The sequence below is a fragment of the Columba livia genome, chromosome 3 (assembly GCF_036013475.1).
Source record: "Columba livia isolate bColLiv1 breed racing homer chromosome 3, bColLiv1.pat.W.v2, whole genome shotgun sequence".
Lineage (NCBI taxonomy): Eukaryota > Metazoa > Chordata > Aves > Columbiformes > Columbidae > Columba > Columba livia.
In genome coordinates this window covers 75142787-75169801 of record NC_088604.1, presented here as the reverse complement: position 1 = coordinate 75169801, position 27015 = coordinate 75142787, and the positions used below count along the sequence as shown (strand labels likewise).

General features: G+C 37.7%; 1 protein-coding gene across 6 annotated transcripts in view; it reads right to left on the bottom strand.

The window, feature by feature from the left end:
* Positions 1-2848: 2848 nt before the first annotated feature.
* Positions 2849-27015, bottom strand: part of SMOC2 (SPARC related modular calcium binding 2) — a 143010-nt gene continuing 118843 nt past the window's right edge. For 2 of the 6 annotated variants that reach the window (XM_021296190.2, XM_013369084.3), the window contains exons 10-13: positions 10814-10916; positions 9707-9981; positions 7109-7152; positions 2849-4510 (exon numbers count right to left, since the gene is read on the bottom strand). In XM_021296190.2, coding sequence (XP_021151865.1) covers positions 4487-4510; positions 7109-7152; positions 9707-9981; positions 10814-10916 — 446 coding nt within the window. In that variant the 3' untranslated portion in view covers positions 2849-4486. The remainder of the gene's footprint in view (positions 4511-7108; positions 7153-9706; positions 9982-10813; positions 10917-27015) is intronic. The other 4 variants (XM_065057682.1, XM_021296189.2, XM_065057680.1 and 1 more) reach the window with 2 other exon arrangements.

Genomic DNA, 27015 nt, shown 5'->3' with positions numbered 1-27015 from the left:
ATAAGTAAGAGGGGTGTATTTGCAAGGAGGGCTAAACAGAAAAGGTGACTAAAATTGACCGAGTATTCCATCCTATAAATGTCATACACCCTATAAAAGTGGGAGATCATGGGGGTCTTGCTTTCTTCAACCATGGCCAGCATCTGAAGAGGACCCTGCCTGTTATCCCTGTGATGCAAGGCCTACTTCCAGGCCCTGCATCCCTGAATCCAGTTCGGGTTTGCTGCAGAGTCCAGCCCAGGACATGAGAGTGCCTGCCCTGCAGCCACTGGAATAACACCAGCTCCCTGGTGGACAATGCTGCACTACCCTGGGAAATTCAAGTGGTTTTATACATTTTTTATTATTTTCTTTATTTTTTAGTAGCACTATTAAAGTATTTTTAACTTTTCCAGCTTTCGAGTCTCTCTCCCTTTTCCTCCTACTACCTTTCCTTGGCAGGGAGGGTGGGGTGTTAACAGAGAGCATCTGCCATGGTTTATTGTGACCTTGCAGTAAACAGTGACAAACAGATATAGGCATCTTCATGGATTTTATTCAGGTACTGAGAGGGCTTTCTGTATCTTTATAAACTTTTATTTGTATACAGAATTGCAGCCTTCCACCTACAATCTCATAGACCGTGCTAAACTTTTATGAAGTAAAAGTACCCATTTAGCCAAGAATGGATTCTATGCCTGTGCAAAGAAGAATTCTGTATTTGATAAGAAAGAAGCAGTCCTATTAACTGAATTGAAGTGTAAAGAGAGTCTCTAGGGAAATGATGCTTCAGATGACTGTATTTTAAGGTAAAGATTGTTCACATCACAGAATTGACTCTCATTTCACTATCTTCCCTTCCAATAGGCTTTGTAATCCAGTAGTAACATTAGATAGAGGACAAAGTGTATGACAAAATAGGGAAGGTGAACCTAGGAAAGGCAAAATATTACATATATTTCTATTGCTAACCTAGAAAAAAACAGACAGACTTTTCTTCCTGTCACCCCTCTAACTGAATGTTCTAGAGGAATGTGTTGTTCTGAATGCTTTCCACATGAGATTTTGTTTAAAGAAAAAAAAAATATATAATATGCTTTTTAAACAAAGGGCATATTTTCAATTATAAAACTTGAACTGAAACAACTAAATGTGTCAAAGTGTGCTGTTTCTATCAGTAATTTACTATAAACATTCTAATATTTCAAACATCGATAAACTTAATTGGTTACTATTGAATGTCAAAGTAATTATTCCAAATGACATCGATTGGGCATCCTAAAGGAAACAAAAGTAATAAACATTTCATGTTCTGCTTTAAAGACTCTTTCACACTAGTTTCTATAACCTAGTTATACAATATTGAGGTGTAAATCTTTAAAAGGGACAACTAAATTATCTTTTCTAGAGAAGACTTCTTAACTTACACTAATCCATCTTTTATTTCTACTGTAAAAGGAAAATATTAATTAAATCTATCAAAGCTTGGACACAAATGTCTTTAATGATGCAATCTATACTTCTGTTTCTCCTTCCAGCTTTCTAGAAATGTCTGCTTCCTCCATTGGTTTATAGCATCTACGGAGATCAAAAGCTTGGTTCAAATGAGAAAAGTACAGTGTATTCCTTGATTCATAGGCAATGAGTATTTAGTTTAACTCTTCTCCCTTACGCTCACATGAACTCATGTTTTTGTTGTTTTGGTTTTTTTTCTCTCTCTTATTATCTGAAATGGCATTAGCAAGAAAAATCATCATTCTGAGCACGAAACTAGGTCTCAGTTCTGCAAAATTAGTGTCTGAAAGCTAGGCATTTGGTTAGACTCGCAGAAGACTCAGGATGAAATGGTTTTGGTAAAACTGGAACTATGAAGTTGACCTACTACTAGAGCTGGGAACAAGATGATAAATTTATCCATGTGTTGACAAAAAGCTGAACATTTTTCACAGTTTGGCCTGTTGAATAATGGATGTTGCAATAGGCTGGACAAATCATTGAACACATATACATTTTTAAAAGTTAATAGTCTTCTACTTAAAACCTTTTAAAAGCTCTAAATAAATCTGTTCTGCAATAGCTGGAACAAGAACAAATATTGGTCAATGAGAAGCAAAATATATATATATATATATATATATATATATATAGTGCTTTCAATAAGAACAGAATTAAAATTGAAAAAATTGTTGTGCATGGAATGGATAAAAACTAGAACTAATTAATTACTGTGGAATTAAATAAACACCAGTGCTGTAGTGTGACTGGGCTCTAACAGGAACTATGAGAACTTGGTACTGTTTGCAGAAAGTGGTATAATGGCTAGAAATTTAAATGAAGCATAAATGTGATCACACAGAATATGTGCAAAGATTAAATACCTCATGTTTGTGTCATCATCTCTGAAGGCCACAGTGATAGAGTTAAATGCTTCTTACAAAATGCTGATATTAACCATATGGAGCCTACCTAGCCAAGTGCTGAGTGTTCTCAGGGTTTGCCTCTCTCTCCTCATTGTTTCCAGTCAGGTTGAAAGTTCCACAGCAGCTCACACTCACACTGAGAGGAAAAGGTGTGATCTCTATCTATGCCACATTGCAATTCACTGAGAAAAGGCAAGAGACCAACCTGAAACTATATGGAGATAGCAGCAACAAAGGATCTGGCCTCAAAATCACCATTTTGAGAAAGCAGTGGTATGAATAAGGCATGAACGACCTTAGGAGAGAATTCAATAAAGGGGCAAGGGAAGAGAAGAAGGACACAAGGTGATGTCATGAGGTTTCTTTTAAACTCAATGCAGTGAAGTTACTGAGCATACCTGCTTCCAAGCATGGCTATCTGTGTTGCAGAACAAAAATCACAAGCATAGTTTGATAACATACTGATCTTTAATCTATCAAGAAGATTATATTCAAAGTTTAACAGTATAAAAGGATAACAAATACTTTTTAAAACAAAAATACAAGATAACACACAGTTGCATCTTGGTTCCTCCTGCTGCCAAAGCTTAGAGTACATAATTTCTGGGTACAGTTCCACTGTATACACTGCATACACTGTATACAGTGTTTCTTATCACTTCAACATACGTTGAAATTGAAATGAAACATTTATATCTGCAAAAAAGCTTTTCCAGGTATTAGCTCAAACCAGGGTGCTATTGTGATTAGTTAGTCATGTCAGATCCCGCACGTAATTTAAGCAAAGCAGAATGAAATCACTGCTTGTTGCAACATTCCTGCCTTTTTATGTCAGCTCCTAGATGCCAGCAGTCAATCTACCACTGCATCGATCAACCCAGCTGCTTGTAACTCTCAGTTGTTTAAGAGCTGAACCTTTTTCACTTGGGTCCCCTGCTCTAAATTCACATCCGCAAGTTCTTATTCCCCTCAGGCACACAAACAAAAAAAGCATTAGGGGGAAAAATGACAGAGAAGGTATGAAAACTTGTGAGAACTTTCAGACAGCAAAGGAAAAGCCTCAGGCAGGGGCAATGTGAGTAGCCCCTCATGATGGCAACTGTTCATAATTTGTTCAGCTTTACCTCTAGAGGACCCCAAGGCAAACCAAAGAGCTGATGGGGGCAGTCAGGTGTAGAGCAAGAAAAGGCTGAAAAATCTGTTTAGCCTTTCCTGTCTCTTTATAGTTAGATTTACAATTCTGACCCATGTAAACTCTGGTCCTGCTGTGCACTGACCACAGAAATACACTTTCAGACTCAGACTGAACCAGACTGAGTGACATTACAATCTACCTTACTCCGTGTTGGTTTGGTGTATTAATAACCTAAGTGATAACAAATGGGAAAAAAATCCTACCACAGCTTGTAATGGAAGGCGCCTCAAAAATGGATAGAAGAATACATTTTTCTACAAGTATCCCAAATGTAGAATAACTGTTTTGAATCCCTTAGTGGTTGCGTTCTCATTGCACAATCTTTGGAAAGCATAATGATAGCAACTAAACAAAACCAACATGAAATAAAATAGTGTCACCGATAGAAGATCTGTTCAGTTAAAAACTGCAAAATCAGGTAAACCACACTTCCCTCAATCCTGAAAACCTGACACATCCAACACTGCTTGGACAAAATTGAGAATACAGCAGACATTTCAGCGTAACTCTACTTAAATGACAACATTGATTAAGAAAAACAAGGCATACTATTGAAACCAAAATACATAGAATCAGGTTTCTATGCTATTGTTTGCCAAAAAAACTATTTTTTAAAAAATGGTTTAAATGCAAACTTTTACATCTCCAACACGTTTTACATATTTCAGTCAACAAAAGATTACACATACATTGTATGTGATAATTTTTCAAAACTAGCCATTACATTTTCACAGATTAAAAATAAAAAAAAAGGTCTGTTTAAATATTTCATTTCTACAAAGTGAATTTACATTTTTAAGTACAAAGTGCAAATACTACAGTTGTTTTTATTGCCTTTTGGTGAGGAAATCTCCCACATGTCAAACAGATCTGCCTTGGATCAGTAAGCTGTTCACCCTTGCTTCTTAGAAACTTGCTGAAAGAAAGTTGAAAAAATGTGCATTATTAATCATGTTTTCAAGTAATCTAGTACAAACACTTGTCTCCATTTTTCAGTGGTGTCCACATGCCACTATCAAAATTAGTTCTGCACAAACATTTATGAGGAATATAAAAAAATTCTTCCTTGTAGTCCTTCATAGCATCTTTAAACAAGGGTAAGAGGAACATCTTCACTATTTTTTACCTATGGCCTCTATATACCTGTCAAATACACAGTTTTAGAAACTGCCTGGGCAAGTCCCTGGTGCAATACACCTTTCTATGGCATGTAATGTATAATGAATGGGCTGCTGGCCAAAGTGTTATGAACAATCTATAGTTTCCTTGTAAACTTTTTGCTAGGCTACAAAAGACCCTCTGGGTCTCATTGATGGTGTGTCTACATGTATGTGTATGTTTGTTGGACAGGGTGGAGCTGAGTAAGGGACACACACCTGGCAGCTACCCCAGTTCTGTTAGACCCATCATGCATTTGACCTCTGTTAGAGCAACCACAGCTGAGACTCAGCATATTAGTATACGTATATATATCTGATTTCTTTCAGTAAGCTTGTTTGTGCATGTACAAATATGGATGTGTACATATATTAAAAAAAGATATTCAGGAATACATGCCTAAGCACACATAAGCATGTATATAACTGAACTGCCACAATAAACTAGTAGAAAATGAGCTCCTGAGTGCCCATCCCCTGAGTGGTGAAAATCTGATCAATCCTTCATAGATGGGTGGTTTCCTTTCAGTGGCTCCTACCCAGACCAGTTGCTCTTCAATAACTTCCTTTCAAGTGAAAACTTTCATGATGAAAGCCACATTCTGCATTTTCAGCCTCATATTGTTCAAGTATGAAACTGCCAACAGATGGTTTGCTGACCCAGCCTTAATTCAAGGCTATCATTCATCAGCAACAGCTTTTAAAATAGTTGGTGCTGACTCAGCAAAATTATTAGATAAAATTAAAAAACATAGATGCTCTAGAACACTTTTATTACAGATTCTGAAAGTCAGGATCAGATTACAAGGAAGGGGAGAGGGCTTGTCATGCTTCAAGTGTAATGCACGTGTGCCAGTAATTGCCATTACATAATTAAAATAACCCCTTTGAATGTTTTTGAGTTCCAACAGGATAATTGTTTTCAGGCTGCCTTGTTTAAAGCATAAGTGATTTGTGGGGGGAACTTGAAAAGTTAAGACCACAAACTTTTGTTTAAACAAACAGAAACTTATCACATTCCTCTAGCTGTGAGAATATTTTCTATTCCATCAAACATATGTAGGAGGTCTCTGGTAGAACTCACAACCAATGCTGAGCTTGCCTTAGGAAGTGTGAGCTTAACATCAAAGAAATCAGAGATAAAGCAAGTAACAAACTGACTAGCAACAATGAGAGGAAGATTTCTCTTGCCTTGTGGGGAGGTTCACCCTGGCTTCTGTTTTTAACAAATGGATCTAGCTTTCTGATAAGTGGGAAGACATTAACCACAACTGTGGTTTTGGGATATTTTTAGCCAATTCCAAAATTAGCAGTTTTGCAAGCTGCAGGATTACCTGAGCTGTTCATATGTTTATATGAATATTTTTTAAAACAATTCATCATTTACTGACACTTTTATGGGAATTAATGATTTGATTCTTCTAATAGAAAAGTGAGGCAAGAATGAGAAGCATTTTTTTGAAGCTTTTGCCTGAGCTTCCATTTGAATCCCTCCTTTTCAATATGTACCTTACCTTGATTTAAGGATTCTGCTTTTGTGTTCGAAGCTCTGAACACCTTGAGAGCTATTCAAAATGCCATGAGTGACATACACTGGTATTATTCAGAAACACAAAATCAAGTCTTTGCAGAAAATTGATACAAACACAAATAACGGATTATGTTGTCAAGGCAGCTGACATTTGCTACAATCATTCTGCAAACCTAACCAATTTTAGTGTTAACATATAGGAGCAGACTGATGCAAATCCTAGTTCTCCAACATCATTTTGCTCACCCAGCAAAGGCATTTGAAAGTGACAGCTCCTTTCTCTACACTAAGATTTTAAAAGGTCTTTAAAACCACCCTACAATAATTCAGTGAGGCTTCTGAAATGTATAGATTTTCATAGGGCATGGGAAATGTGTGGCTTTTTTCAGAAAGAATTATTTCAATCAAAGTTTGTGTCTATAGTATGACTCACGGGAAATTTAACATAATTCAGTTACAGTAAAAGGTAAATGAAGATAAAGCAGTGCACATTTAAAAGTGTGTGGGAATGAGAACACTCAGGAATGCAGAAGACTCATACGAGGGCTCAGTTACATTAATCTAATTATCACTAACCTAGATGTCAATTACACTTTACTAGGTACATCCATGTGCAGGCATAATCTTCTTTACATTTATTGATTCAGCTTTTCTTAGACAGAACTGAAGTCAAAATTTGTTAATCAGGATGCTGTTCTACATTTTCCTGGCAAGTCTGCAGAATGGTAGATGACTGTAGCTTGAAGCTGCAATGACAACTGCTAAAACCCTAAAGCATTCGGCTGGGCAAGGCAGGAATGGAGATCTTCCTCTCCTCAGTACTCACCTGCCTGCTGGATGAAGTGCTCTCCGTGTTGGTTTTAGGCGCTGCTAAAGGAGGAAAAGGAAATCACTATTAATATAACTTGCAAGTTATACGTAGCATCCTGAAGAACTGAAGCCCTCATTCTGCTATCATTTAGAGCAGGGTAACTGCACCACTTTCAATATATGAGATAAAATATTTCAGATTTTCCATTGAAACATTTGCTATTTTCTTTCCTGAACACAGGTGTTGCTTCTATCATGTTGTATAGAAGTTGAATCACAGCATTTCTTGCCATTTAATATGTGACATTTGGTTAGGACAGATTGCATCTAGTCAGTGTTGATCATTACAAACTTATTAAATCTTTAGTAGCTTATTATTCCTAGTGGGAAGGAAGCACGGACAATCAGACTGGCTGGAAGGCGTTCACTCCAATTAAAGACATTGCACAGGAACAGCTCAACCAGCCAAAGATATTGTTCAAATTTAATCTATAAAGCAACATGATTATGTCTTATTTTTATGTTTCTTCATAGGAAAGTACAAGACATTGCTCTAAATGAGGAAAAAAACAAAAACATAAAAAAAACAACTACATGAGTCTGCTGGCCTATTCAACTTCACAAGCAAACTTGTGAGGCCAGAGAGGAACTCATCCTTTTGGTTTTCCACATCAGCTTGTTAGTTAACTGAGCTGCATTGGGACAACAGGTAATGAAACTGGGCCTTGAAAAATACTACAGAAACTCCCATTCCCCCAAGAAAGGAAGTTTTGCAGCTCTCTGGCTCTTATATTGCTTCAAATGATTCTCACAAGATACCTGGGATTCACACAAAATGCTACAGACCGGCTTCCTTATCTCAGCTTTCACACCTCAAGTGATGAGGTCTCTCCTATTTCTAGAAATATAACTCTAGCGGCGTGCTGAATGATTTCTTTTGTGCAAGTGAAAGGTCTATTAGAAAGGAAATTTTAATTATCAAGTAGGAGAAAAAACACAGAATGCTGATATTCCAACAAAAACAAATTTTGTTGTTTTGTCATTAGAGATATCTATTTTTAGGAAAGAAACTGAATATTTGGTTGAGATTTTTTTTTTCCAACTGGATGCCATTAGTTTTTGAATGCAAAAGTTCTGAGGTATTTTTTCCTTCCAAAAACTAATGTTCTCATTATTGACTACATTTCTGTTGGAGAAGCTCTGTTAAAAATCTCCAGTTATGGTGAACATGACTTTTTTATTTAGCTAAATCTCTGTGTGCTCTTCATATAATTTCATGCCTCTTACAACTTTCTTTTCCAATATAGGCAGCTTATATAAAGCAGGAGAACCTTAAGCTTTTTTCCTTTTTTCTTTTTTTCTTTTTTTTCTTTCACTGAAATGGACACAGGAAAAGCTGAGTTTTGGGTTGAGTCTTGCTATAGCTTTCCTTTAAGTCCTGGAGTAATGATTTCATCAACTCAAACTCAAATTTCATCATTTCAGACCAAGGAATGACATCTGCAGCAAGACAGATGTGTCTGGATGGTAACACATGGAATGACCATAATGCACTCCCCTTTAGTCTGCCAAATATTGAGAATTTAAAGGATGCTACATTTCAGTTTCCATGTTTATACCATAAAGATAACAGTCATCCACCTTTATACACATTTTTTTCACCTCCCTCACTTAAGTGAAACCAACCAAGAAACCTAAAACAAACAAACAAACAAACAAAAAACACAACAAAAAAAAAAGCACCCCACAACAAAACAGAAAAAAATCCTGCACTTGATATCTGTGTTTCAAGAGATCTGTTTTTGTATGGCATAGACAATTTACTTTATAAGTACAACACAGAGCTATCCTCTCTTTCCTCGGTATTCCCTTTAATACAATATTTTTTTTTCTGACTGCATTTCCCACTTGTTTTGCTTTTCACTTCCTGTGATACCTTCGTTTTACTGCCCTGGCTTCATTTTAAAGTCCCAGGTAAACAAAACAATTTGCCTATATTCAGGTTCTACAACTTCTTACAGTATGGGGATCTACTGCTGTTGTTGTTTTTTTAAATTCTTCTTTGTTTTCAGGAATTGTGTGATTGAACTCCGCATGGACCATTACACACTGTAGTTAGTTGTTCCCATTTCTACCATTTGGCAGCACAGTAAGGTGGCTGTGTACCAGCAGTTGTTCCACCTGTTTGGCAGATGACCACATTCCTCACTGTATCTCTAAACAACATTTGAGAAATGAGAAGTCATCAGAAAACAATGTGCTTCCTTCCCAGCAGGAATCCAAAAAGCACAGGTGTGTTACTTCCACTCATTCAGGACATAGTACTATAATAACATTAAATTAGATTTGCGATGACTGTTAATGTTATCGTATCCTCTAAGGTTTCCTACTGTAATAAGTGTAACGGTCAGAATCAACAGGAAATTTTTGATTCTGTTGGAGCAAAGTGATGATTTGCGTACACAGAAGCAGCTTTCTTGCCATCTGCCCTAAGCAACAGCTGCATTGGCTACAGACAGGTGTATTCTTTTATTTTGGATACTTGTGGTATATACAACTATTAGACTTCATTTGCTTTGAATAATCTAGTGAACAAGGTAGAAAAGGTTCTTACTATGGCGTTTCTTTGTTTCTGCTTTACCTTCTTCTTTTGTTACTCCCAAGCAGCCCATTAATTCTTGTACTGATAAGGATTTGTCATTGTTCACATCACAGTATTCCACAAACTTCTTCACACACTTTTTGGGTTTTGATTTCTTTCTTAGGAATCTCTTAAATGGCTTGATTTCTTTCTTGCCAATGTCACCACTGGAATTTTTATCTAGCTGTTTGAAATACCAGTGGACCACTCTCTCTTCCAGAGTATGATTTGGATCAGGCTCTGAAACCCTGAAACAGAAAACAGGAGTTTAGTCTTAATTCTGATACCTAAACCTCAGTTTATACCTTTATTTCAGGATAGTTAAATCACTGTCTGATGCTTTGTTACATGGGCCTCCCTGCTCTTGGCCACTAGCTTCTTGTACTGAATTCTTCTTTTTCCACTTTGGCCAACTGTATCCTAAATTTTACACTAAGGGTTGGAATCTGTTCTTAGTTATCTCTCTGAAACTCTGTTGAGGTCAGCACAATAGTCAGAAAACAGTGCTTTCCCCTTTCATTTCCCGAAACACAGAAAAGTGGAGAGAGAAATAAAAGAGAAAAAGACAGTTCCATAGATGGAAGAACCATGAAAATGTGTAATATACCAGACTGAAGTAAGCCAACAGTCAGCATCGTCAAATACCTAGGCTCCAATTACAACCCACGATGGATGCTCTTAGAGATAAAACGTCAAAATATATTGGATTACAATGAAAGTTATAACTGTGATTGTTGATAGCATTGGTTTGTTTTACAAGCATCTAGGCAAACTATGAATCTAGAAGGTAGCACATATTCATTAAGTAATGCCTGAAAGGACAAAAAAGGCTGTGACACAGTTGTGCCAGCAGCTACAGATAAACTGTAAGCTGTGCTGCTGCTGAGAATTTAGCTATCAAACGCATCTCTGTTTAGTGGACACAGTCTACAGTGGTAACTTTGAAGTAAGCTCTCCTAGATAGGCTCTTGGAAATTTACCCTTTGTGAAGGATGAAGATTTACTTCTCAAAGTCATCAACAATTCCTTCACTGGTGTCGGAATTTTTTTAAAGACACACAAAAACGACTGGAAACCCACCGGCTAGAAGACAATGATGGATCAGATACTGCATGCACCATATCTGTGGACAGTGCATCCAAAACACTAGTCAGGAACTCATTCTTCTTGGCTCCAGGACAACCTAGAAAACCAGATTATTTTTTTTTTCTTTTCTTGTTTCCTCTTTTCACAAAATTTAAATTCCAATGACAGTTCAAAATTAGAAATAAATGTGACTTCCATATGTTAAGGACAAGTTCGTAACACAATTCAAAGAAAAACATCTAAATTTAGGTACATATCTGTAACATAGAGAAGGAATAAAAAAACACGTGTTTGAACCCAAGCAACTATGAATCTTGTTTGCACACCTTGGGTCTCTTTCTTTCTTTCATTTTTTTCCATTATTTTTCCTTTTTAAAGATATTTTTCTATGGGTGTCACATTGTGAAAAGAACAGCTTTGAAACAACAAGTTTGTGTGTGACACAGACCATTTGAAACATGGACTAAAAGACCACAGCACAACACTTCTTTCAGTTTTCCGTTTTTGCCCCTCTGAACTACACTGGCTTTCTGAACATGCATTAGTTTTTCTCTTTAAAATGACAGAACTTTCCATTTTCACTTTTCTCTTGGACAGGGGTTAACTCCCACTGTACAGAACTATGGCAGGTGTACTCCCCTGCCCCTGAAAGCAACAGAAACTTCTAAGCTGACGGGCCTCTACGGTCATGCACACGCCTCTTGGTCAACAGACATGGCCCTTGACCAATGAAATCCCTTGCTTGAGAGAAGTTTCTGGAAAACTACCATAAATGACCGCAGCTCAGATTCAACTATGGTATAAATGGACCACAGCTGAGACCCCTTCTTGCTTTGAGTTGGTGTCCCTCAAAGCAGTACTTTTGCAAAAACTCTCTTCCTTAGACTGGCCACCTAAGGAACGTTCCTTGAGGACTGAGACACCTTGTCAATGTGGTAGGAGATCTGGGTACCCTTGAGAATCTTTACTTTGTCACAGAGTGTGAAGATGTGCATTTTTAATCATCACTTTAGAGTTTTGGGACCTGATCCCCTTGAGTTTGAGTCAGTTGTGTAGTAAATGAACTCCTAACTGGTATCTGAACCTATGTTGTATAATGCTGTCAGAGTGCTGAATAATTTTGGATAAACCCCATTTGTAGTTGGTTTCTGTTCAACAGCACTGGTTAGAATAAAGTCTCTTTGGAGCTTGTTGCCTGCCCAAGTTGACTTTTGGGGTGCTCCTGTGACAGGCACCTAGCCCAATTCAATGCTGTTAGTTGGTACTTAGGCTCATATTGTAGGATCCTATGGTGATGCTAGATCATCCTCATAATTATATTCCCTATGCCACAAAGTTCTCTGAAAGAAACTGACAGCACTTTTAAGATACATAATACATCAGATAAATGTACTGAAAGACCCACTCTTAGAGCAGTGCAGCTGGAGCAGATAAGTTCATCTGACAAGTTCATGGATGTTGACACATGGAGGTTTGCTTATGCAATACACCTGCTTCCTCTCCTCTTTTCTAGAGCCCTGAGCCAAACACCAGATCATCCCCTAGCCCTGTAATAACTGAGTTAAACTCTAAGATAATCCACAATAAGTGACACGGGGATGACAAGCTTGAAGCTGGAGCCCACAGCAGGGCTTTCACAGACAGTTCCATGCAGGAGGCCTGGTTTGTTGTTAAGTGAGAAAGGGAAACATTTTGAAGTGTTGTGGAAAAGGAAGATCAGTCAATCAGTACATATTTGTTATTTCCTTCTCAGTGATCTGGAGCAGGCAGTTGGATTATCTGAGCCTGAAAAGCCTCATCTTGCCCAGCAAATTATTTTTTAACACATGGCATGTTGATCCAAGGAAATGAACCTGTGTTATATTAGCCCTTAGCAGTAAGAATAGCTCAGCCATTATGTATAGTGGCAGCACCCACTACATATTATCATCTAACACATTCATGCAATTATGAATTCTTTGTCTCTTACGTGTTTGTCTTTGGCACAGGGGACATTTTATTCCAGTAACTGTAAAAAGCATGTAAGAGGAATTTACTAAAGCAAGTTTCACTACCCTACAAGTACACATCTGAAACCAGATGTCATTCTCCTAGATACGTTCCTCTTCCCTTGGCCTTTGACCACTTTTTTTCTTTGGATTTTGTTTGTTTGTGTTTGGTTAGTTGGTTGTGTGTGTTTGTGGTTGTTGTTTGAGGAGTTTGGGGTTTGGTTGGTTGGTTCGTTTGGTTGGTTGTTGTTGGTTTTGTTTTTCTTTTTTTTTTTCTGTCAAAACTGAAGAAAAAGAAGAAAGAAAGAGAAAGAAAGAGAAAGAGAAAGAGAAAGAGAAAGAGAAAGAGAAAGAGAAAGAGAAAGAGAAAGAGAAAGAGAAAGAGAAAGAAAGAGAAAGAAAGAGGAAGGAAGAAGGAAAGAGCGAAAGAGAGGAAGAAAGAGAGAAAAAGAAAGAGAGAAAGGGAGAAAGAGAGAGAGAAAGAGAGAAAGGGAGAAAGAAAGGGAGAGAGAAAGGAAGGAAAGGAAGGAAGGAAGGAAGGAAGGAAGGAAGGAAGCAAGGAAGGAAGCAAGGAAGGAAGCAAGGAAGAAAAAAAAAGAAAGAAAGAAGAAAAAAACCCCAGCCTCTATGACAATGATACTACTATAATACTAAGCTGGAGTTTAGTGAGACAAGCACTTGAGCTTTCTATGTAAGGCACAGAAATGAGAAGGGTGGCAAGACATGAGAAGGGAGGGACAGAAGACTACACCAAAAGGATTCTGGCAGCATTCAGTACATAATTCTAAAGTATATTCTCTAGAGAAAAGAGCTTACTGGTAAGTAAGGCTCAGACACTGCAACCGTGTAAGCAAACTGTGCATTGTGATTAAAACTAAGCCACGTGACTTTGCAAGTCACAAAAGCACATTTGCCCAGAGATGAGCAGAGAGAGCCCAAGCAGTTTCCGTGCAGAAGGCATGAGTGTATTCCTGAGACCTCTGGAAGAAACAAAAAGATATGCTTTAGGTAGTTTCCACTGCTGTCTAGGGAGCTGCTGAGTGTACATATGCTACAGACGAAATCAAAATCATGACTTAGCTTGCTAATTATGAGATATAGCTAGGTAGGGGAAAGTATCAACTTTCAAATTTACAAGAAATCACGGGGAAAAATCCATAGTTTAAAGCCTGCCTCTGATAATTTTTCTAAGCTTAAGAAAGGTTTGTGAACATATATTGCAAGAATAGCAGCTGACAGCAACAGAAATCTTCTCATAGAAAAGAAATCTCACTGTTAAAACAAACACAATTGGTCGCTGTGAAACATTCTAAATTATAACTCTACTACTTAATGTAAAACGACACTCCACAAAATCCTCACCAGTTAAATACAGAGAAAATATTCAGTTTCTCCCAATTATAATTTTTGCTGATGTGTGGGCAATCATACAGCAATTTACCTCACAGTGAAACCTCTGTTCTTTGCAGGTGTTATTAACCCAGAGTAATTCTCTGGAGGCTTCACGCTGAGCTTTAATTTTCAACAAACTTGCGGATGAAATGGCAAGACTGGGGGAACTTTAGCTTGATTGTAATGAATAATTCACTCTTAGTGGACTAAATACAGAAAGGGAATGACTAGTCTCTTATGGGAGCCTTATGCTTCTCACTATGGTTTATGTGCTTTGGTTTCTTCTGCTGCAGCTGCTTGTCCTGTGTGGATTTGACAGCTTACATAAATAATAATTTGTTGTTGAAGGGTTGAATTTGAAACCACATGGAGTTAACCTACAGGTTCAGAGACGTAACATAGACTTGAGTGTTTGCTTTAAGGATAGTTTTACCCAGAGCAAACCTTAGACCAACAAATACATACCACAAATGATGGGAATATACAAACACCTCATTTCAGCTATAATATAAAGGTAATCAAAGAATTGTCATTATACATTATATTTCTCACAGGTACGTGTGTCTCTCTATAGATATATCTAGCTTTAGTACCAAGGATGGAATTTTTGACTTAAGTCTGTAGGACACTTGTCTATAAACCTTCTAAAATACGCACTCAGGTGCCTTGACTCTCCCTGATTGGTTGATAATAATTTACTACTGTCAATCCTGGAAGATTATTTTTTGCAACACACCTGAAGTCATGACTAGAAAAGTATTTTGTTAATTTCTGTAAAAATGTGAATACAATAGATAAGATTAATCACCTTAAAAGGAAGTTTACATTAATTAATTAATTAAAAAGGGAGTTTACAATAATCTTCCTGCAAGAGAAGAAACTATCTCCAGTCAGTCACTCAAGTAATTAAAGACATGAGAACTTCCAATCAGCAAATCTAAAGCTTTTTTTTTTATTCTCTGTTTCTTAATATGAATGTCAGGCTTAGCAGTGCACTCAAATAAAATGGCCACTGAAAATTGTAAATAAGTTTTGGTCTGCCAAAAGTCAAAATTATTCATATTTTTTTTGCAGGTTTAACTTCACTGACATATAGTGCTATATAGAAAAAAATAATTTAACAAAGTTTGTCAGTGCTACTGGTTATACTGGGAGAAAAAAACAACACAAGGAAAATATTTTCTCTTGGTTTTCTGTTCTACACACTCATATATGTACAGTTCATGAATTTATTTCTCTTGAGCCATAAATCACAAGCTTTTCTTTTTCTAGATGTGCTGAGGACCCTCCTCAACTTCTGGAGGACTTCCTGAGCTCTTCCTGAGCCCCATTGCAGAAAGAAAAAGCCCTTCAAAAGTTGAGCCTAGGAACTTAAATTTCTAACTCTGCTGGAGTCTAAAAATCATGGCCTCAACAGACTTAGTGGTTTTATGGCTCACTGCAGTTTTTCCCTCACTGCACTTCCTGGTAATCTCTTACAAACAGTAATTATCTACCTCTTAATCGCTATCCTAGAAAGGTTGAGGTCGTTATAATTTCTCCTTGTTAAAATCCCTCCGATATTATCCTTTCCTTTCCTTTCCTTTCCTTTCCTTTCCTTTCCTTTCCTTTCCTTTCCTTTCCTTTCCTTTCCTTTCCTTTCCTTTCCTTTCCTTTCCTTTCCTTTCCTTTCCTTTCCTTTCCTTTCCTTTCCTTTCCTTTCCCTTTCCCCTTTCCCCTTTCCCCTTTCCCCTTTCCCCTTTCCCCTTTCCCCTTTCCCCTTTCCCCTTTCCCCTTTCCCCTTTCCCCTTTCCCCTTTCCCCTTTCTCTCAAGTATCCTTATAAATTAAAATAATTAAGTGAAATTCAGAGCCAAATTATCTTTTATGTGTGCTTATCCAAATATCAGAAAAAATAAAGTAGAATAGAAAATATATTAGCTGGAGGTGAGCTACAGATCCATTGCTTTGTGACCCCAAATCTCTATGTCTTACAAGGAAGAAATATTATTTCTTGAGAAGGGCAGGAAGCAGATTTCAGTTCTCTACATACATTTAACTTTTGATTTTGTTACTATTTTAAAATTATCTTCTAATTTCAGGGAGGGGAAACAAAAGAGTTAAATAAGGATGTTCTTTCAAGGCCCTACCCTTCAATCCCGGGCATTCATATCATACCAAAATGCATTGAGAGGGATTTGTTGAACTCAAGCCTGGTGAAATGAGGTGTCTTATCCATAACAGCTATTTAAGCTCAGTATGAAGGAACCCATACAGAAGGCGTTCATCCCAGCTGCATTAGACTTTTTATTAGAATAGGATAGGATCTCCCTTAAAACGTATCTCTCCTTCCCCATTAACTACTGAGGAAGCCCAGACAGCTAATTTACACTCCCATATGATGTAAAACTGCTTGTGATCAATTCTATGTGCATCTGTTTTGTAATTTCATTTAGGCTCAGACTACTCTGTTATTCTTAGGGTAAATGTAGTGGAAAGAAGGGATAATGTTCATAGCAGAAACACACATGATCCTATAAACAGTTTTCACAGGTAACTGAGTGACAAAGTTAGGCTAGAGCACTTGTTGGACTGAAAAGCAGTTCATTACATTTATTTAAGTTCTTGCAATATTATTGTTAAACAGGAAAATGAGAATCAGAACATCACACCACGATACAGGTAATCTGAAATGATTAACCTTTGACTGACACTTTTTAGTTTGGTTTTTCCTCTATGAGAGTTTGAAAGGGTTTTGACAAGCAAATTTATTCCTGCTAATAGTTCAGAGATGTCACTGTGAGAAGAGTCAGGAATTAAGCAGCTAGAACACTGTAATCATTTGAGATGCCATCCAAAACCCAGAGCAGAATTTGAGAAAGCCTGTGGACCTTATTTTCCTTTTTTAAACATTCTCTTGTGAACACTTAACTTTCTAGTTTCGTCTGGGAACAGGAAACAGGTCTGAAAACTCAGATGATAAGGAGGTCTTGCTCCTTTGCTGCCTAGCTGGACACAAGGCAGCTGAAGTTTTTATTAGGTAGCAACTGCCTACCCAATATCTACCCCAGTTTTGGAGGCCAAAGACACTTTAGTATGTTGAGAAGAATCTGAAATTCTGAGGACTTAGGTTCAGCCTGTGCCAATGCAAATAGCCTTCAGAGGCTTGTCACCTTATGTTTAATATGACCTGCAATATAGCCATGTGGGTCCAGCTCCAGCATAAGAAAGAAAACATATTTGTCTGAAGTGCTGGCACAGTAACACAAGTCTATTAGCCTACAGGTTAGGATACGGACAGAAATGATTCAGGATTAGAAAAGGGCCTAAAAAAGTCCAGAAGAGAAAAGCAACTGGATCCAATTTTCGAAAGTTTATACTTCTGCTTTACGTACCAAGTTACATGACTGCCTGTCCCTGAGATATACAGCTGGTACTTCTGATTGCAGGAACACTTTCAACAATAGCTTATTAAATTGAAATATTTTGGAATCCAGTTTTGTATACTATGGCAGGTGTCTGAATCTCCACATTATCACTCTGAGAGTCTGAACAATTAATAACCAATATTACTTAGGGAGTCAAATGCAGTCCTTTTAGGAGACATTTATTACTTCCAATTCACTTGTATTTTCATCATGCTGTTATGTTTCCTCTCAGGAGATGGGTATGAAATAACCATATTTAATTACCTCAATTTAAATATCCATTAAAAAGGAAAAGCTATTACAAAATATGTATGTTGTTGCAATTATGGAAGTGACCTCAGAAATAAGGTGCATAATTCTGGTCTCATGCTGGAAAAATGGAACTATGGGGACTTGCTTAGTGGGGATGGCTTTTACATTACTTGATTAATCTAAGCGGCCTGCCCCTTGGAAATGTGCATGAAAAACAGTATTTTCTACAAACTCATGTTCATTTTAACCTTTGTGACTGTCTCTTACTGAGACTTTTACCATTAGAGAAATCAGCTGCAAATCCCAAAAGCATCCACTCTCAACTAAAGCCACAAAAAAGCTCTCTATTCAGACACTAAGAACTAATGGTCATTAAAGCAAAAAAGATGAAGGAAACTCAGAGCTAAGATAGAAACTGCCAGCCCAGCAGCATACATTTATGTTAGAGCTATTTTAGTACAGTCCCTGCCCACAGAGTGCTATCAGGTTTTCAGAGAGAAGAGCAGAAACTTCATGCTGGTCTCTGGTTCTTACACTGCCATAACATGGGATGGATAGAGATGTAAGGCCAGCACTCTTTTCAGTCCCTCAGAGGGACTGAATGATGGATTTTTTCATATATGCCTTTGAAACATTGCACTTATTTTTTTTCTTTTTCTAAAACCAAATGTAGATGGTACAAAACAAACCCAACCTGTGGTGCACAAATGAGGAATCCCACAGATACGGTGACTTCATGTCTATCTATCCTGAAAATGGAAGCAGTGGCAGAACCACCAATGATGAAGCTAAGTCACTGCTGGAATGGCACAAAGCTGACTATTGGATGGTGTAGGATGAGCTGGAAAAGGAGATAGAGAAAGGAGGAATAGAAAGGAGGCAGATCGAGCTATACTGGAAGCAGTCACGTGAAGTATCAGAATCTTTACTCCTGCTTTATTTTGCTTATATAGATACTTACAAGTACTGAATTTCAATTAGGAGACAAATTTTCATCAATGTTATCTGATTATTTTTTCTCTTTCCCTCTCATAATTGGCAAACGAAAGATTAAGAAATTGGATTTCCAACAAAGAGAGGAGCTGGGAATCAAGAGAGACAGGCATGGCTATTTCTTGGAACATTAACTGTATACTGAATTTTAACTCAGGATGAGTTTTTACAGCAGTGATTAAAAGAGGTTTATAAAATGGAAGTTCTGGAAGTAACTGAAGTTAAACAAGAGTCACTAAAGAACCACTAAAGCATTACTTGAACACTATGGAATGAACCAGTTCTTGGAAACCTGGCATCATGAAAATCTCTCTCTCTCTTTGTGTAGTATTTAATTTGGGATTGGCAGTTGTGTTACCTTCCTGGACACTCTCCATTAAATATGACAGATATCCTCTGCAAATACCATTTCAAATCTCCCTGGCTCATCCTTTGCTAAATAAAAAGGCTGTAAAATCACTAATACAAAAGCATAAATACAGTCTTAGAATTGCTCAGTATGAAACTTTACAAGGTATGATATGCAAGAAGGAAACATCCTTAGTTCCCACTGAAGGAAGCCAGCATATTATAGCAGACTGAAGGCTCAGGCCTTAATAATTAAACACTATTCATTTAATTTAAAATAAAGGTCCACTCCTAATGCACCATTACACAGCTCACTTCTCCAGGGTTGGCAGGGAGCAGTCTTTCTTTGCAAACTGACCGCTATCTATCCCCCAAGTCAAATATAATACTGTGTACCTCATTAAACCACAATAAACTAATGTTCAAATAATTATGACCTTTAGTTCATCCCGCAAAAAGTGTGACAATTCAGACTTAATCATACCACCCTTAATTTACAATTTACTGTAAGCACTGAGGAAATGAAAGCATAGCACTTGGTAGCAAAGATCCTGCAATGACAGGAGCACAATGGAGTAAATTAAAGATGGAGATGAATGTAATTATGGTTCTGAAGTGTCTGCCAGGAAGGAAGCAATGCAGCCAACATCATGTAGAATAGTTTTAAGTGTGTGGTTTGATTACAAAGTGACAGCAGGGTGATCCAATTACATGATAGCACTCCATCATGGATTGTGAGGATGGTTTCCTCACTGGACCACTACCCTGTGTGCTAGCTTCATTAGGTACAATGTGGTCTGTTGTCCTCATGTGCTGCACATCCTGCATTTGGTCAGGAAACCACCTAGGAACATCCTGCGGCAATGCCGTGGCCTGAATTTCCTTATATTAGTTCAGAAGACCACCATGTCAACTTCAGCAAGGGTCAATGCTAGTCATGTTGCCCAGAGTTGGTCTCTCAGTATTAACAGGTAATATCCAATAGGGTCAAGAAGAGAGGCTGTTGAAAAGTGAAAACCATCTCAGGCTTACTGACCATGGGACTTGAGAGTAAACAAGGAGATAGAGAAATACCCTGTCATGCCCCTCCAGCAGTCAGGCTTGTTCTGAATAAAAACACAACCTGGTTTTATACACAGGCTGACATGACATGGACTCCTGCAAGACTGAGCATATGTGCAGTTATAGGAGCGTGTGTGTCCTGCCTCTGGAGCAGGCCATGAAATCTTGCTCTTTGAAAACACAGCAACAGTAACACATGAAGGGGATTCTCATGCATCTTACTGTCTGCTGCTGGATAAATGCAGAGAAATGGAAACAATACATTTTTGTGCCCTGGACCTTGTGGGTGACAGGGGAAAGCACAATCCAAATGTACGACAGCAGCATCCCAAATGTTCATACCCCTTAAAACTGAGCCCCTCTTGTACATGTATAATAACCATACATTCCAGCTATGCATTTTGCGACAGTAAGTGCTTGCCTGTTGGTTAATGAAACTGAAATGATTACTCTGATTATAATTCATAGACCCCACATTTCCATTCTAACTTTCCTGTGAATACTTCTTTGGTATAAATATGCATACTCTGATGTTGATTTAGTACACAGCAGTCATTTTCCATCTCAAGTGAATGGATGTAAAGCGCTCTTATTCAAAAATTAAAGATCTACACTCCATATTTGTAGATATGCAACACTGCAAATTCCAGCGAACACAGATTTTCAGTCCCTGAACTTCATACGACTAGAGTAAATTAAACCCGCTGCAGATGGCTATAAGAGCATTTACATGCTAGATTGTCAAAAATCAATAGGTGGTCTACTGCTGGTTAAAATCAGAAGGGAAAAGAGAATGTAATGAGAAAAAATTATCCTTAAACCTTTAAAAATGCCTGGGATTAGATTAAGAGATTCAATATGTGTGTGTGAATTACAAGGACAAGATAAACAGTTAAAACCCATCTATTTCTGTCAGCTGATATAAGCACATTCACAAGGGGTTTTGCACCAGGGTTCAACTATGTGTGCCTTCTTAAAAACCAAAGCTTAAGCCAGAACAATTTATTTGTGGGAAGCAGAAGGACATGAATATATGGTAAGGGTAGTGAAAGGAGAAGACAAGCATGGAAATTAGAGAGAATCAGGTAGAAAGCCAAGGAAGAGAGGCATGGAAACCAGTGGGGAAAACGCTGCTTGAAGTTTCAAGTGAACTCACAGGGACAGCCTGTGCTCTGACACAGACACCTCTGACAGCACCAACACTGACAGAATATTAATCTTCCTCCTCCATTCTCCTCCTCCAAAAAAAAAGAAAGTAGTTCACTGAGATAGCTCTGGCATTCAAATGAGTAGGCTTCTGGAGGTTTTTATGTAGGTGCTTTGGCCAAAGCCATGTGGGTAACATGGCTGAATCTCTTTGCATCTTTAGCTGCATTTGCAGAGGCAGAGGGATTTTATATCTTCCTATTGCTTCTGGCACTCTCGGTATGTGACCACGAAGTAGTTCTCTCTAGGCCTGGCCAGGAAACAACAATTCCATCATGTGGAAAGTGTCAGGATTGGGTAATTCAGATTTTGTTCTGGTGCAGAATGAGTTTGTTGTTTTGGTTTGGTTTGGTTTGGTATTTTACTTTTTTATTTTATTTTTGAGAACAAAACAGCCTATCTCATCTTGGCTAAATAGCTTGGTGATGAGTGCACACAGCTGAGATGGGGGAGACTGAGGTTCAACTCCCTGATCCAAACCAGACAGAGCAGGGAGTTAAAACCTGGCTTGCTGTTATCCCAGAAGAGTACCCTAATCTCTGACACTGGAGAGTCAGGTTCAATTCCTTGCTCTGTCTGGTTTGGATCAGAGAGTTGAACATAGATCCTTTCCTCTTCAGCTGAATGCTCTAATCATCAAGCTGTTGTGTGTCCACAGAAGGATTCCTTTTGGTGTGAGCAAGCTCTTCAGAACATAGAGTGTCAGAAACCACTTGTTTTGCTACATTAAGACATTTTCTTTAGAAAAATAACAATAACATCAGACTGGACAGCACATTCTTTAAGTAAGTCAAGAGAGTGCTCTCACTAGATCAAATGAATTAATGAACTTAAAGAAAAGCAAGTGCTTCAGTGCTTTGGAGGGCCAAGGCCACCGCACTCTGCACACTGAAGAGTCAAATTCTCAGTAAGGTTTTTTTCTTGTGTATTTTAAACTCAAGAATTTTGGCCTTATCAAACAGCAGAATTGTGGGAACTGATAACATAAGCAGCACTTTATCATCCTGCAACACCGTAAGTCACTATTTAAATTTTTTTTGGAGCAGTGCATGTATACAAGACAAGCTTGTTGTTTAATATAGGAGCTCATTAAGTCTGTTGGATTTTATTTTCTAATTGCAAATCCATTCTATTTAAAATTGAGTATTTAACTTGTCTATTTTTGAAGATAGATAAATGTTTTACTAAAGAGACTTAAAGAGGGCAGACAATACAACTTCCAGTGGAATAAAGTTGAATTCTGGGCACAGTGGAAAACATAAGGGAGCTGGAGGGAATCGCACATTCAGACATCATGGGAGAGGAAAAAAGATCATTCACAGGGGTAACAAAAAGCATAGGGTACTTCCGTGGTTCTATCTCCATTTGATAGTTGTATTTTCATTCACAATGCAGAGTACAAGCTTCACTTCAGTTGCCTTTTTTGTTTTCAGGAACAAGGTTTCATTCAATTATCTAAATTTAAAATGGAAAGTGAACTTGGGTTCTCACACTGTACTTTCAGAAACATTCCCAAACTTTATGCTTGATGACATGACTTAGTAAAGCACCTAGGATTGCCTTTAATATTAAAGATTACCTTGAGTTGTTCTGGTTCCTGTGATCTGCTCGAGCAGAATTAATATGACCTATGAATTTCATGGATGTATAAAGATAGAAACATCTATCAAGACAAAGGGAGAGGATGGGAGTCCCAAATTCAAGTTTTACAATATTTTTTGAAGTGATCTCTAATTTTTCTGTTTTCTGCTTTTTCTGCATGAAAAGGATCACTTTTCATCTCTCAGATATTTGAGAAATTACTTAAATGCCACTGGTGTGTTTTTAAATGGTTACCAGGAAACACTGCAGAAGAATATAACTGCCTAGCTATCAAGGCATGTTTTAAAAATACATTGCTCTTCTTAATGACAGGCATTTATGTAGTCTCTACTGAAAATATAATGAGTATAGAATGTGCTCACTTTATCTGTCCTGTGTTACAGCATGCTGTTTTATCTGTAAACAGAGATAAAACCCAAAGAAGGCAACTGGGGCGTAGAGGCGTTGAGGAATGAAGATTTTGCTGTTGAAGAAAGGAGTTCAGATTTTGGTTTGGTTAGAAGCAGTTTAACCCAATTAATTCCTACTTATCTCAAAATTACAAATGTTACTAAGGGAAAGTGTTACTAAGCTAAACCACTGAGAGAGAAGACAAATCTGTAAGGGGAAACATAATTTGAGCCTATGTACAGGGTATAAATCCTTATACATTTGTAAATATATAGTTCAAAAAAATAAATTTATTCCTCAGTATTAGGACTGAAAATGGGCCCACTTACGAGTGCCATCCAAGATATAAGGCATACAAGGTACTCTTCTCTTTCTGCACAGTTTAACAATTTCTGAAATTCATAGTAAAAGGAGGGAAAACTTCATCAACAAGACATTCACTGTACCCCACAATGAGCTCACTTTCTGTATATCAGCCATATCTTCCTGAATTAAGACAATGGCACAACAGTACAGTCAGAGTAAGATCCAGTGGGTCTAATCTGTTTTTGTTTTTTGTTTTTGTTTTTCCACCCTCTCTTCAGGAGACCAGGATTGATTTGTAATGACGAGTCCAGGTTTAACAGGCTCATTCAGGTAATACTTTTATAATAAGAAATGCATGCCTCTCCTTTAACATAAACCAGGGTTTTCTAACCTGCTTCTCAGGCCTACTTCCCTTGAGCAGATTGTAAAGAATCAGAGCAGTGTGTATGTATTCACATTCCTCCTTCCCCCCACAGCCTTCCACAAGAGACAACTATGAAGTGAAGCCTGCCCGCAAGATACCCCACAGCCAGATATGAATGAGCGCTACCAACAACAAAACATTCACCCTAAAGCTTAGCTACATCTCCAAGCTTAAAGCTCAAGTAGCTGAGGAATTCAACAAAACAAGGCTTCACTGTAGAATAAGCCATACAGTTTTTACTTTCCCAGAAAAGCTCTGCTTTCCCAAATAACCCTAGTTTCACCAAGGCACTTGCCTATATTAGGGAAATTAATGAACTTCAAAAGTAAAAACAACTCACGATGAACAGCGAGGCCTGTTTTTCTAAACATTGGAAATGCCAGCACCACGACAGTGTGCCTTCATTTTTTACCAAGTTATACAAGGAGATGTAAATTAAAGCCTGATTCCTGGACTCTACATGTCCAGCCACTGCAGTGCACATTAATCTCTTTCCTTGATTCGGTTGCCAATTTTGCAATAAGGTTGTGTGATGCATGCCTAGAACCACAAACTTGGCTCCAAGAGAACTGTGCACCCTGTTACTGCAATACAGGGGTCAAAATACTTGTATTAAGAAACTGAGTTGTTATAGAAACTTCAAATGAGTTATTTTCTGTAATCCCTATTGGATTTAACTTTTCCTATTGACAAACACATCTAGTGAACAAAATGCTATGTATAAATCCTGCACAGCTCATAGAATCAATGAAATGGGCTTGTGAACATGTGAAAAACAGATGTTGTGGTTCTGTTTGCCTTGATTTTTTTTATCAAGGAATAAGAACAAGGGAAAAAGAAACACAGCAAACAAAGGATGAAACCAGCAGTGTCAAAGAAAGTGGACAGTGGAAACAGAGAACATTCTTTCAAACAGCTCCTAACATATCGGCTTTTTAGTGTTTGCAAAAAAAAGTAAACTTAGCTCAGTTTGCAATAGGAAAGCATTGGAGTTTCATGAAAAACATAAAAAAAAATAAAGTAATTCAGGAAATAAAGTCATTTTTTTATAAAAGAGACTAGCTTCCTTTGATTTGGTAGGAACCAAATAAGGTTCAGTCAGAGGAACATACTTCCTTTCAAAATCTGGGATTGTATATCTAATATTAATTATTTTTATCCATGACTTTGGTTCAAACCAATATGGCAATGTCAATGACATCTAGAGAATGAACTCTCTGTAGGTGCTGTTTACGTAGTTTAGATAATCCCAGCCTTTACAGCCCAGATGGTGTTCTAATTACACTGAAGTATGCCTTATACAAGCAGATAGGAAAACTTGGACTATACTGAACGATTAAAGACGAAGAGAGATATTTGCTGAAAGTTCTTAATTAACTAAGAGTCCTGGCTTGCCAGGGGAAAAAAACTCATACTGTACAGAGAAAGCAGTCCTTTTAAATATATATACAGCATAAAATGCATCAATCATACATTTTCAGAAGAAATCTTCCTGCTTTTCAAAGAGAAAGGATGTTGAGAGAGAGTTGTAAGGGCTGGAAAGTTACATTTTCTCCCACACTTAAGTAGACTCCAATTTGTTAATAGGTCTGCATGAGAAATCTGAAAGATAAGTATGCAGAGCAGATACAAAAGGGTGAAATATGTGACCATCTCTAGTGCTGTACACGGTAACCTACCACTCAGTAACTGTAAGATTCATGGAAATTGTCAATAAACAGAGAGTGTGGATATGCTCATGGATTTACATTATATGTGCAATGAAGCTGACATCACATGAGGCTGTTGAGTGCAATGACACAGTGTAAAGTAACCCTTCTCCCCCAGAGGAATGTGTCGTACAACAAGCTCTAGGCAATTGGAGCAGGCGCATACATGTGCCTACAGGAAAGGTGGGCTAGCCAGAGCAGTTCATCCCACTTCTGGAAGGGGAATAGTTCAAAACCCCCTCCTAAGTCTCACTGACAGGAGAAGATACAAAGAGCTCATTCATTACACCTGGCCCCCAGCCCAGACTCATGCCTGAGCAAGCTGGCCTCTGCCATGTGTGGAAGGAGTTGATTGTCCTAACTCATCTCGGCACAGGGGTGCTGGTGTCACCTCAACCTCACCTCATGCAGCCCTTTCAAAGTCTGGCATCTGAGCAGCCTCACTCCAGAGCAGGACAGCAGAAGAAGATGAATGAACCTCCACTCATATGTTTGGAAAGCAGAAGGCATGATACCTTCACTCCAGCTCCCAGCACCACTGTCCAGGAAAAGTTAGTATTGTGAGAGATACCTGGACTGTAACACTGACACTTCTAGAAATCTTCTAAAAACCCATGCTACTGAATCTCACTTATTTCTTCCATTCTGTGAAATAAAAAGCAAAAAACATACTAATGAAAATATCAGAGTTCTCCGCTTTATACTGAGCTCTTTGTAGGGATTGGTAGGTATGCTGTCCTGGTTATTGGTGTCATTTGTGCCTCTTAAAACCCTTCGAGAACTGGTTACAGTGAGATTATTTTCAATTCAAAGCAATTAATTAGAAGCAGAATTTGAACCACAGTTCAATAAAATAAAATAAAATAAAATAATAAAAATCTCCTTTGAATCATTTTTAAGTCAATTGCAAAGCTACTTTCAAGTAGTTATCTTTGTAATCATCCAGATGAAATCAACTAATGTTAGAGGAAATATTGGCATAATCTACATTTACTTATTTTTCTTATTCTTAATAAAATTACACTTAAATTGTAAAGTTCTGATAGCAAAACCACTGTTTTCTGAAATTAAAATAGAACAGTCAACTTAAGTGAAGCTAAGGAAAATTATAATTTGTT